The sequence below is a fragment of the Haemaphysalis longicornis genome, unplaced genomic scaffold, assembly GCF_048455015.1.
Source record: "Haemaphysalis longicornis isolate Haplotype H1 unplaced genomic scaffold, Haemaphysalis longicornis Haplotype H1 scaffold_2, whole genome shotgun sequence".
NCBI lineage: Eukaryota > Metazoa > Arthropoda > Arachnida > Ixodida > Ixodidae > Haemaphysalis > Haemaphysalis longicornis.
Genome location: NW_027526295.1, coordinates 232,840,136 through 232,852,843, shown reverse-complemented (window position 1 = coordinate 232,852,843; position 12,708 = coordinate 232,840,136). Strand labels below are relative to the sequence as shown.

At 46.7% G+C, this 12,708-nt stretch overlaps 1 protein-coding gene across 2 annotated transcripts in view; it reads left to right on the top strand.

The window, feature by feature from the left end:
- LOC144170114 (ADAMTS-like protein 4) overlaps positions 1-12,708 on the top strand; it is a 74,140-nt gene that overhangs the window by 32,846 nt on the left and 28,586 nt on the right. For both annotated transcript variants that reach the window (XM_077699690.1, XM_077699689.1), the window contains exons 4-5: positions 7,119-7,197; positions 7,891-7,993. In XM_077699690.1, coding sequence (XP_077555816.1) covers positions 7,119-7,197; positions 7,891-7,993 — 182 coding nt within the window. The remainder of the gene's footprint in view (positions 1-7,118; positions 7,198-7,890; positions 7,994-12,708) is intronic.

Sequence of the window (12,708 nt, the reverse complement as noted above, 5' to 3'; positions counted from 1 at the left end):
ACTGCGCTTGTTGCCTTGGCGGTCGCAGGTGTTTTTAAAACGAAAGTGTTTATTCCGGGACACGCCAATTTTTCGCTAACGTCATATCCGTTACGGAAACGACGCCAGTACAACGAGGCAAGCGTCCTGTAAAGGGTGCACCCCTGCACACAGGGTCTTCTTGTGGAGAAGCAACCTTTAGTACTAAAGAGTACATTATACTTACGGTTATTCGTGTTCGGGTTTTATATTTTAACACGAAAATGTTTTATGCCGGGTTACACCAAGATTTCACTATCCTTCACGGAAATGACGCCAGTGCACCTCTTCCCAAGTGATCCGCCAGCAGGATGTCGCTCGCCAAGCACACCCACAAGAAAACCGCTGACCCGCAAATCATGCTCAGCTGTAGATTTCGCTGCACCTTTCACTTTCGTGTTTTACAGATTCGTATGACAGAGGAATCATCCACAGTTTTTTTACTATTACTTACTCCTGGCTGTTTTTATGCTTTCTGTCTTTGACGACATATAATTGGTCCCTACTTGGTTGCATTCAGTAATGGCGTACATCAAAGCCTTGAGTATAGGTGGGGTTCGTCACGTTTGGTTGGTTTAGTGTCAGTTATTTGTAGCGATACTTTTATTGTTTTAGTGTCTTATCAGCTAGAGTTAAAATAAGAGTTAAAACTGTCCTTGCGTTCGTTTCGGTCGAGTTTGTTCAGGTTAGAAAAGGAATTTATTCTACTGGCTTTCGGTTGTTGTATTAGATTACCGCATCGTTAGTATGGTACAGAATTTTGAACTGAGTCCTTGTTGTGGCTATTGTTTCGACTTGACAGAACGCTATCTACGGCCCTTTCTATTTTGTCCTGTCTAGACGGCGAGTGGCGATTGTAAAGTTTCCCCTCAACGGCACCTTAGATACTTCCTTTATGAAAAACACTACCTCTCACAGGCAATTTGAGCCGTTCGGCCCGCCTACTGGGTCCAACAACAACAACAACAAAAAATACATTAATGTTTCTGGGTCGCAGCTGTTCGAAATGTTGCGTACGTTTATTAAATGCTACAGTATTTACTGCGAGAACTTTAGGGGGTGGTGTTCGTGATCTAATAACACCGCCGGACCATTTGCAGCAGTAATGCCAAATGTGCGAAAAGTAAAATCGTCCTCTTTCCATCCCACTCATTTCACTTCAGAATCAGTTTTTTTTTTTTTTCAGAACCACTTTATTAATTCAAAAAATATATAACATGGGCATGATACACAGAAGGAGGTCCCATAGTCGATGACTGTAAATTGACCTCCTTTCCTTCCGTTTCCTTGCTGCAGTTCCTTTCTGACTTCGTTTCCTTTCTGCAGAATTTAGTTTCCTTTAAGCTAGTGCTCAGGATTTCGCCTGTCAAAAAAGAAAGAGAAAAAAGAAACAAAGAAGGAAGGAAGTAAGAAATGAAAAAACAAATACATAAGGAAGGAAGGACAGAAAGAAAGAAGGAAGGAAAGAAATAAAGAAAGAAAGAAAGAAAGATAAAAAGAAAGAAAGAAAGAAAGAAAGAAAGAAAGAAAGAAAGAAAGAAAAGAAAAGAAAAGAAGCATAAAAACCAACGGCGAGCTTCGATTGACTGGGGAGTGTTTCCGGAGGCCAACTAGAAGTACATAATAACCACGTTAAATGTCAATGTCAGTAGGAGCTAGGTTGCAGGCTGTCACAAAACGATCGCACAAGGCCACCCATCGGGAAAGCTTTGCACGACGGGAAAGAACAGGGAGAAAAGTAACAAGGCGGGACGGAAAAGCGGTAATTATAGCCCAGAGTTAACACGCAGCAACGTGACAAGAAAAGTAACAGGAGTGAGATGCGGCCAATTAGAAACAAGTTAGTGTTGGGCACAGTGTCAAACGTTTTGAAGTTTAAACACACAAAAATAAAACAGGGGAAGGTGCCAAGTTTCCCTGGGTAGCATTGGCTTGGGAGTAGAAGACGTATATGCTTCATCACTGTCTTGGTCGCTTAGTCATAGCTAGCACGCTCAAAGCGGGCTTCTAGAACAATAGAACCTACAGGATTGTCTGGTAGGCAGATACATGCTGCTCAAAAGTTGGAAGCGTCCGTGCTGGCGGCTCTGCCAAGATGGAGCCATGTGTGATCACAGCGTTGATCTCTGGCTCTTTCAAAACCTCGCAGAATCAAGTTGGTCATATATAATATATTCAGCAATTTCGTGCAGTAGGTGTACCATTCAGGCATGCAGTAGAGTCACTTTTGTAGCGCGAAATTTCTGGCACAGCAAGTTTTTAAAGCAAAGCTTTTTACCTCTACCCCCCAAGGGTTCTTTCGCGACCGTTGGTGTCACCAGAAAACTCCAGCGAACAAATAAAAGAATTTACTGGCACCGCCGGGAATCGAACCTGGGACTAATAGATTACAACTAATAGATATAGAGAGCGAGAGCCCGTTGTCTTACCGAGTTAGCTACGACCCCACGTGAAGACGGGGAAGACAGGTGGTGTACTCACCAAGCACATCTACGGGTTTACCCCCTGCGTTCTCGCTGAATGCCACGTGAAAGCGTCACGCGACCACTCACGCCCATCTAGCGGCCCTGTGCGCACCTTGCTCATGTGCTAAGAGTTACAAAAACTAAAGGAAGCTCATACCAATGCATGTCATCTCACTTCTAGTACGCCAATGTGCTAAAGCCTGTGGCCTCCAGTGTTCACATAAAAAATCACAGCTCCTTGTCGTCCGCCCTCACGCAAATCAAGGAATACATTCAAATACTCCTTAATGGCCAGGCCATCACTCCAAGCCCCAGCATCAAGATCCTGGGCCTACATCTGGAGGCTAACACCAAGAGTGACGTCTCCTTGCAGCGCCTCAAAAACAGCATTAATCAAATCATACACATGATCAGGGGACTTGCCGCCAAGAAGCGAGGCCTAAAGGAATCCGGTACCTTTCGATTAATTGATGCTTTTGTCCTCTCGAGAGTCACTTACGTCAACCTCCTGTCTTCTTCCCAACAAGGAAGACATAGAGATGCTTTATATAATGATCAGAAAGGTGGTCGAGCAGGCCATTGGTCTTCTCATGAGTGCGTCCACACAGAGGCTGCTCAGCACGGGGCTCCACAACACGGTGGAAGAGCTTATAGAAGGCCATCTTTATAACCAGAAGGTCCGACTCAGAACTGCGGTGGGTAACCGCATGCTTTACCAGATTGGCTGGGTAGCCCAGTATGTCACTCCTCTTGACGTACTCCCAGACTCTTGGCGACTAAAACTAAAGATGCTCCCTTTGCTTAGAAATATGAACCCCTCACATGACGAGGGTCACCGAAAAGCACGGGCTCAAGCGCTAAACACCACCCTCGGTGGGGATCATGCAGTTATCTACACAGACGCCTCCAAACATCGAGGGCAGCAATACGCCATCATCGTGGCTACCTCCAGAACCAACCTCCTTGCGTGTACCTCGCTGAGGACCCAAGAAATGACGGCAGCAGAAGAGGCAGCCATCACCCTGGCTCTCACTCAACCAGGGGTTCGGAGGGTAGTCACCGATTCCCAGCAAGCCTACTGGAATTACTAGTCGGGTTGGGTGTCCTGACCTGCACTGCGCGTGCTAAAAAAACCCTCCCCTAACGGTTCCATTCAGCTCATCTGGACACCCCCTCACGCTTCAATGGAGGGCAACAACTACGCCCACCCAACAAGCCTGAGATTTTACCTCCCGTGCTATGGGGCTGCACGAGGACAGTCACCCGCTTGTCATGTTCAGGGAAATAACCCAGCATTATCGCCTTCTGAGATAGACCGTTCCTTCGCCTTACTCTGACCTTTCCAGAGAACAACAAACTACCCTACGGCTCATACAATCCGGGCTCCTTCCCACAGCCTACTCGTCTTCACTTAATGCATCCGAATCGCCACGACGCTGAATGTAAATTTGGCTGAGAAGTAGGAATACTCCGCCCCGTAATCGGGGTGTGCGAATTTAGCCCTGAGCACCCTCCTCTCTTTCCGTCTACTACCCAGCAAGAGCAATGGGATATGCTGCTGTCCAGGCCCTCTCTACCTACCCAGCTTCAGCGGGTGGACAGAGCACAGGCCGCGCGGACTGCATATGGGCCCCACAGAAGAAGGAATCACTTTCCAGGGCTGCACTTTGAGCAGTTCAGAAATCTGAACAGAAGTATTTCTTCCGCCTCCTCCTCCTTCTCTGCCGCAAATCTCGTCGCCTCTGTCCGCGGCGCAGAGACGGAGAGGTCAGATCGTCTAACACCGGGTTTGAGCTTTATTTTATTAAAAAAAGTCTCCACTCTTGTGCTACACCAACACAACGCAACCAAACACCGTTCATGCATCATGCATTGATTTAACCTTACCAAGAATATCTCTTTGAAGTAATAAATGGTGTGGTTAAGCGCATTTCACTTTTCTCTCGTTTTACTATTTGTAGAGCGATGTGAGTGAATTTAAGTGACGTCGCATGTTTAATCGTTATGGGTGCCGTTTACAGCTTTGCTTTCCAACCATATTCACGGGGAAAATTGGCGCGATTTTTTTGTCTTGTATAACAGCTGTACAAAAGAACTTCAAAGAAAAATCCCGAATTGTTTGTGATTAGGTATCAAATCTTGTTACGGTTGCTAATTTTCACCCCACTGGATTTTCGCGGAATCGTCTCGTAAACATGATAATGCAGACAAAGAAAAATTTTGCCCTCCGAGAGAGCATTGCCCAGAACTTCAGACTGCTTGGGTAATCGTCCGCTAAAATAATAGCGTGACTTCCTTAAATGCTGAACATCGTGTGGTTGCACATAAGTGCTACCCCAGGCATTCAGCGTACGTGACAGCCAAATATGCTTGTGATTTAACGATCAGTAGTGACCCTCGCGGCACATAGGTCTCTTTACGTGCTTATAAGGTGAAAAGCTGGTGATGCTCATCAAACCCATTTTACTGCGACATTGTATTTGCATCTCTGTCCCAGCTTTCATTTCTTCTGTGTACTGGCGTGAATTGCTTCGACAGGCCTGTTAACTGCTACGTCGTCGTGTTTGTGTTTATTTCTTCGCTTTCTTTCCGTCGTCTTTTCGCTCAAATCAACTCATCAACCAGACTGTACAAAAGAAAAGCGAAGACTGACCATGTATAAAAATATATTTGACGTTTCGGAACCGCCTACGGGTTCCTTGTTCACTGAGTAAGACAAGTCGTCGTCAGTCGCATCCGACCGGTTCATCGTGGCTGGCGTTGACTGGATGAAAGGCGATTCCAGCAGCCGCCCGGATGACACTTTCTTTCCCCGAGCTAAAATAGCGGTGTTGTCCCAGTCAATCCTGTGGGAATTTTTGTGCGCATGTTCCGCTATAGCATTCATCGTGTGATTATTATTTCTCACATCAAGTTGGTGCTCCTTCAGTCGTCGCGAAAACTTCCCTGTGTTGCCAATGTATACACATGACTGCAATCAGCGCATGGTATCTTGTATACCACTCCAGGGATTGATTGATTGATTGCAGGGTTTAACGCGCAGACGCAACGCAGGCGATGAGGCGCGCCGTAGTGGAGGGCTCCGGATTAATTTTGACCACCTGGGGATCTGTAACGTGCGCCGAAATCTCGTACACATGGGCGTTTTTGCTGTTCGCCTCCACCAGAAAAGCGGCCGCCGCAGCCGGGAATCGAACCCGCGTCCCCGTGCTCAGCAGCACAACGCCTTAGCCACTGAGCCACCGCGGCGGGTACTTCAGGGAATGAATCAATCGCCAGTTTGTCTCTTACATCCATCAGCCGGTTTCGGTTTTGTACCTTCTCATGCCTGACCAGACGACATTTCGTAGAACCCTTGATTATATCAATCAGACTAGTAACACACGTCACAGCATCCCGAAATCAGAGTTCTGCGTGGCTTTGGTGTCCCTGTTGTACTCACGTGCAGTCGCGCTCACGTGCCACGCGACACGCGCTGTAATTCGAACTTTTGTTCCACCGCTGTTGACGTGCTGAGGCATCGGTCGTACTCTGAAGACCCGGGCTCGAAAGAGAGAAATCTCTTGATATGCGCATAGAGCAGTAATTTCTGGCTGAGGTACTTTGTGACTCCCTGTTCTAAGTACTGCTTGTGTTTGTTGACTGCATTCTGAAACCATTAAGGATATAGAAAAAAAAAGTAGAAAAGAGTGTTGCAGGTTCCCTTTGAGGCTTTCACCTTAAAACATCACTAGCTGAAAACTACGTTTACGGAATTGGCGAGCGCTTTGTAGGCTTTGTAGGTACGCTTCGGGCACGTATCAGTTGGCGCAGTTCCGCGCGGTTCTACGCCCGCGAATTGGTCGAGTTCCCAAAGGGTTGCACACTCTGCCCTCCCCTTTTCGTCCATCGTGCTCCTCTTCAGCCACCCTTGTAGCGCAGGGTTCGCAGGCATCCTTCTTCATCAAACGCCGCCCCTTTCCTCCTCCCGCCCCACCCGGCGGCCGCCAGACAACCGCGTGTCGACGACCCTTTTCGCAAAGGTTGGAAGCTGCGAGTCACGGCCTCGATTCCTCGTCTCCCCGGGGCAATTACACCCCGTGGCCTGCACTGTGTGCGGGACGGGGCACTGCGTGACGGATCATTCCCCGCCCGTGACGCGTCTGCAGTGCTTCGTTTTGGGCACTGAAGTTGCAGGCAGCGGACGTGCCCCATAGAGGCCGCTTTACTGCCGGGCTTAAACCACTTGTGCCGGAAGGGTTTAGGACAAAATTTATCACGATACGGAGAACAACTTTGCCTCTCGCACTGTGGACGCGTTAAAAGCGTATTATGGAAAACACAGGAAGGCCGAAGGCTGCAGGAAGGCCTGCAATGTAATGGTATTGAAGCGGATGTGGTGCTTTAATCTTAAACGTGAACACCGGCTTTCGCTTGAATTATATTCCCTGCCGCGGCATGAACAGTCTTATAATGATTATCTTGGAGTGCGGAATTTCCTTTTTGATTAAGCTCGAAGAATATTCTAATGCGTTCTTTTTTTGGTTATAGGCTCCACTCGAGCGAAGGCGTAAGGCATTCGCTAGTAAGGCACGAAGAGCCCAGTACTAACAGCTGCACGCACTGTGCTGACATAACGTCCTTTCCCAAGTGCAGGCATAGGAGGATCCGCAACACCAAGAAAGCCGGTCGTTGCCGTGGGCCTGCCAAGCGCTATCGCATCTGCAACGTCGAGGTGAGTTATCAATGTCTGCCGGACTTATAATGCGGTAAAATTAGCCGCAGAAGTTTTGTTGATATTACTGAGCTTTCTCGTTTGGGCATATGGTTTGGACGTATTAAACTGGAGCCTCTGTCAAGCTTGATGCTCAGCTTTTAGCTTAAGCCCCCTACTCCCAAAGGAAAATAAAGAATTGATTGATTGATTGATTGATTGATTGATTGATTGATTGATTGATTGATTGATTGATTGATTGATTGATTGATTGATTGATTGATTGATTGATTGATTGATTGATTGATTGATTGATTGATTGATTGATTGATTGATTGATTGACATTCCCCAGTCAGCTGTCATTACTTCTGAATTTGCCATAGCCATTTGATGGGAACGCGAGCGGTCGTAATACGCCAAAGTTTCCCGAAACCGTCTGCCTTCAGAGGCAAACATTGTTTGGAAAAACATAAATATTAGGTTTTAACTGTCAACAGCACACTGTGTTTTATTACTTTTTAAGCCACTTCACGTCATGTAGTCGGCGCTTAAGTGTCTTGTTGACGTTGTGAAAAGCGTGAACGTTGAAATAGAGCTCTCCGTGGGTTTTTCGTGATTGTTTTATGTCATACATTTGTTTTTATTTACTGGTTCCTTATTTAATGTATGTAGTTAGCCGCCTCACTTCTTTCTCGTGGATTTCACGTTTCTAGCCATGCGGCTTTGATGATACCGACCCCCGACAAGAGCAGTGCTCAGCCTTCAACAACATTACGTTTGGAGGTGCAAAGTACGAGTGGAAAATGTTCGTAAGAGGTGAGTTTCTTTTATTTGTTCTCTTCACGTGAATTTAACACGCTTAATGTCGCTGCGTGACTTCAAAAATTGAGGGCAAGCCTCAGGCTTGCCAGGATAGTCCTCAGTGAGGACTATTTTGTGAACTATAACAGGTGTATGCACTGCCAAGTGTCGTATCAGCCTAGCGTGACAGCGCCTTTACTGTTCGTAAGGCAGTTATTTAACCACTCGTTTTTAATTGCCTGGTCTAACGAGTTTAGGAAGGGCTTCTCTTACTCGAGACAACTTGTTATGTTTTTTTTTTACAGTTTTGCATCTCATGGTCAGGAAGACAGGCGAATATATTGTATCTTTATAAATTTTCGAAACACCTTTGATGTTGTCTTACATCTACTTCTCCTTAATCCTGGGACACAAAAACTGGATCTGCATGTCCTAAAGGGGTTTAGGAATTAACTGTTTAAACGACGTCAGTGTGTTTTCATAACCGAAAAAAATGTTAAGGTTATGTGATGTTACATTCGGCGTGCCTCAAGGCTCTGTCCTTAGACCGCTCCTAGTTTTGTTTACGTAAATCGTGTTTCTTCGTGTTTTTTCTATGTGCGCAATTAGGTTCACACATTTTTCTCTCTCTAGATACATTAGTATAGACGGATGTATTACTCCGCTACAAATTGGTTTAGACCACCGCCCTGCTGCTTGGTGTAAGTCGTCAACATGTCACTGAATCCAAAGTATACAGTCGAACACGGATATATCGAACTCCAAGGGGATCGCGAAAGAATTCGATATATCGATAATTCGATATATAAAATACGCTTATCTGAAGATTATCTGACAACTCCGCACATCACTGAGAGTTTTCTGAAGTCGTGAAAAAGGTAGTTCAGCGTTTTGACCCTCAAATCACGGAAAATCAGAACCGCAGCATAATGACCACCGCAATTTATTTATCATTGAAATGCCTTTGAGCTTGGCTTGTTTTTTCTTCTGCGTCGTAAAGTTCGCCAAATTGTCTTCAAGATTACAAACACGCACAAATGAGAAAATCAACGCTGTACAGTGTGCCACAACAGAGGCGAATAACGCTGACGTAACCTCGGCTGCAGTAGGCGGTTGGGAACGTTGTCAGGCACTGAGTGCCGTTATCTTCAGTATCCGAACCGAACACCTCCCCCATCTGGAGGCGTGCAACGAAGTCGCTTTGCACCCGACACGCTCCGTTATAGCCGGGCGGGTTGTGCTGCATTCGCCTTTACGTCAACGTTGATGCGTGCATCGCCCTTAAAACTACTGCGAGGAATTCCGAACGGCTTTTCAACCAACATCTTTTCAGCAGCCTGCACCCGACGAATTCCCGCCTTCGTTGCTCCGAAATGAATGCCTTGGACAAAGCAAACATACAACGCCGCATCGGTCCCCCTGCACGAGCCACCCGACAGCTCAATCACAGAAAAAGAGTGCCTCCGGTCAATTTCTTTTGCTCCTTTATGTCCTTTCGCCCCAACCACTATCGGCGTTCCAGCTATCATGGAGCTGCCCCTCGTGCTAGCATGAAAACAGCTGTTGAAGGCCATCGAAGCGACATAATGCCGCGGACGCCGCCTCTGTCTCACCAAGCCAGGCAGCTCCTGCGATGAGTCAACATTATCATCAACTCCACCCCACCAGAGGAAGCAAACTTTCAGGGACACCTTCGGCGCGGAATTCGATATATCGAATTTGCCCGTGATTAGGAGTTCGATACACGCGCACAACAGCCCTATACTTTTGCATGGGATTTTCAAGGGGATGTTTGCACTGTTCGATATAGACAATAATTCGATATATCCGTGTTCGATATATCCGTGTTCAACTGTATTAATTGGTCTCCAAAAATGGCACCATCATATATATAGCCACCCCATAAATGCAAAATCTAGTAATAAATACCTTGGTGTGATTTTGTCATCAAACTGCTAGGGCAATGCTAATGTTGGCTTTCAGTGTTGCCCCCATTTTCGCAATCCTTTCGTCTCTCGCAACTGTGCTTGCTCATTGCGCTCGGTACAGTACATCGGCTTTTTTTTTTTTTCAAGATACGCTGTTAAACTTCCGCCTGCAGCGTCATTTTATGCGTGAAACGTCTAAACTAAAATCTCATTTCATCATCACATCAGCCGGCGAAGGATGTTTGCCTACACGAAGAAAACGCCCCTGCACAACAGCGAAAACGTCGACCGTGTTCGGGCTCAGCCACGAATAAAGGGGGACAATGAAGCAGCGACTCAAGACGGTGGTCGCGTAATTCTAGCCCCTTCGCGACGCGTTCGGAGAATCGTAAATTGCCTCCTTCACCCCTCTCCTCCCCACTCCCGGGCCCTCGTTCGTTTATTCTTTTCGTGGTGTCCTCTATCGGTCATATAGAGAGCGAGGGTTCGCGAGCTGTGGTGCCGGTCGACGACTCGCTCTTATCAGCCTGAAAGCTTTTTGGCGGGTCCTGAAGTCAACTTGGCACCATGCCACCGGCTTCTTGGGGCTCTGTGCGTGAATTGGTGCGTGCATGGTTGTGCGTGGGCAGAAGTTGCAAACACGCACACGCAAGTACCATCTCCGGAAAGTGATTAATCAGGACTGCTCGAGTTGCCCGTTTTGAGTGCGTGTTGCCGACCTGCGGCAACACTGTTCACCGATTATTCCGTCGTGAGGATGCCTGTGTGCGCTCACATACTACTAAGGGCACTTTGCGCAAGGTAGGCGTCACAAAAATAGCATACGTTAACGCCTTTATAAGTGTTTGGGCTTCCGAAGAAGCAGCTCAAACGCTCAAAACTGAATTATAGCGATGTATATTTGGGGTCCGTGTTGAACTACGGTATACAATTTTTTTTATTATTTCTGATTACGTTCTGAGAGAGAGAGAGAGAGAGTAAACGTGTTTATTGCGAAAAGCAATGGCTGAGAGCGCTGTTCATTTTTACCTCTCTCGGGAAGGGCAGCAGAGAGAAGTGGATAGATACTACAAGAGGGTGGGTGGCCTTTTGTATTTGAATTGGTACCGAGGTAGAAGATTAGAAAAGAAAAAAGGAAGAGGGGGAAACGTCATGAAGGTGTGGGAGCCATGGAATTCTGATACATGCCCATGCACTTTTCCGAACGCTCTTGCCTTCGCCCTCCATCAAAGAAAGCTTATAATTTGGAGATTAAAAAAAGAAAACGGCAATCACTATTGTTAGTAAATAAAATAAACATCGCGATAAAAGCGGGGGATGAGTTTTGACTTGCTAAAAATTCTTCTCGGCGTTATCGCCCCCGTTTTCCATCATTCGCCCTGTATTCCATTAACAATGCGGATATTCACATGGTCAGAGTCAGAGCCGCAGGTTGTTTAGGGGGGAGTTTAAAGAATGGTACGTCTGTCCGATCAAGAGGATATAAAGTGCGCGAGCGGGTCTAGAAGCGCGCGTTTAAGTTGATTGGTAGGACCGATCAGCGTTGTGTGCGTGCGGGGAAGGAAAGAAGCTTTGCAGTGCATGAAATTCTTCCAGAAGAACCCGGTTACGACTTTTATCTCTGGACCTCTATCTATCCTGTTGAACACTGGCACGAAACTACGCAATGGGCCGGTATATGTATACGTTGTCGTGTTCTGAATAAATTTCAATTTAGGGTGAGCGCTTGCCCTATTAATTCTGTATTCATCCGCTATTTCAGTTTGCGCTCCTTTACATTTGAAGTCATGCATCAACTTTCTGATCAACGCGCTTTCCTTAGTTCCTGGTTTTGTGTATATCAAATAACTCCAGTAATTTTGGCCCGCAATATTACTGTTCGAAAACGATTATTGGTGCGGCGGTATATAGCAACGTGCGCGTCTTGAGGGTGAAAGTCGATGGAAACGACAAAGCCTTCTCCCTCACTTTGAGGCTCGATATTCTTGAGCGCCACTACGGAATCGGGCTCGCGCTGGCCTGGGTCACACTAGCCATGGCTCTACAGGGGTGAAAGTTTTTCTAGTTTCGGTAACTAGGTTGTTATCAAACAAGAAAAGCACGACAAGGGTTGACTCCATCCGTACAGGCTAGGCTGAAAATGTGCCGTCGGTGTCCACGTTAATTTTTCTCTGTGTGGAAGACACTCATAGAACATATAATTTTCTCAGATCGAAGAAGTCGTACGTATGGTATACTACATCATAGCTCATGAAAACAGCATTGGTCGCTTTAAATGCCTTACTCACCCTAAGGTTAGATTAAAAAAGAAAATGTATGCATGATGAAATGCGTTGGCAACAATAATATTCATGGCTTTCTTTTGTTGCTGTGTTTCGTTTCGACGACACAAACGCAGTCATTGTGTGCGTGTAGACAACCGCATGCTGCTGGTATGGCACGTCCATATTTACCCTAGAGAGCCGTTGTTTACAGGCGCACTAACCACGGCACCGCATGATATTGAGCCACGTACGAAGCGCCCCAGTATGCGCTGCATAGTTTGCTCAATCATCCCGGGCGCTAGGGACCTCGGCCATCAACGCTGACACGCTCCGTTGCGCGTTGCGTCGTCGGCTGCGTAGTCTGCGTGCCAGAGTAGCTGCTAACCACCTCCTTAACCACAAGTGCAAACAGCGATAAACAATACCCACCCAGTGTAGTGCTGTGGCAAGGAATATCGCGGGGGGAGACGAGGCAAAAGCGAAAGGGAGGAGACGGAGGAGGTGGCGTTGTTTTTGGTACGTGACACGGGTGGCTTTT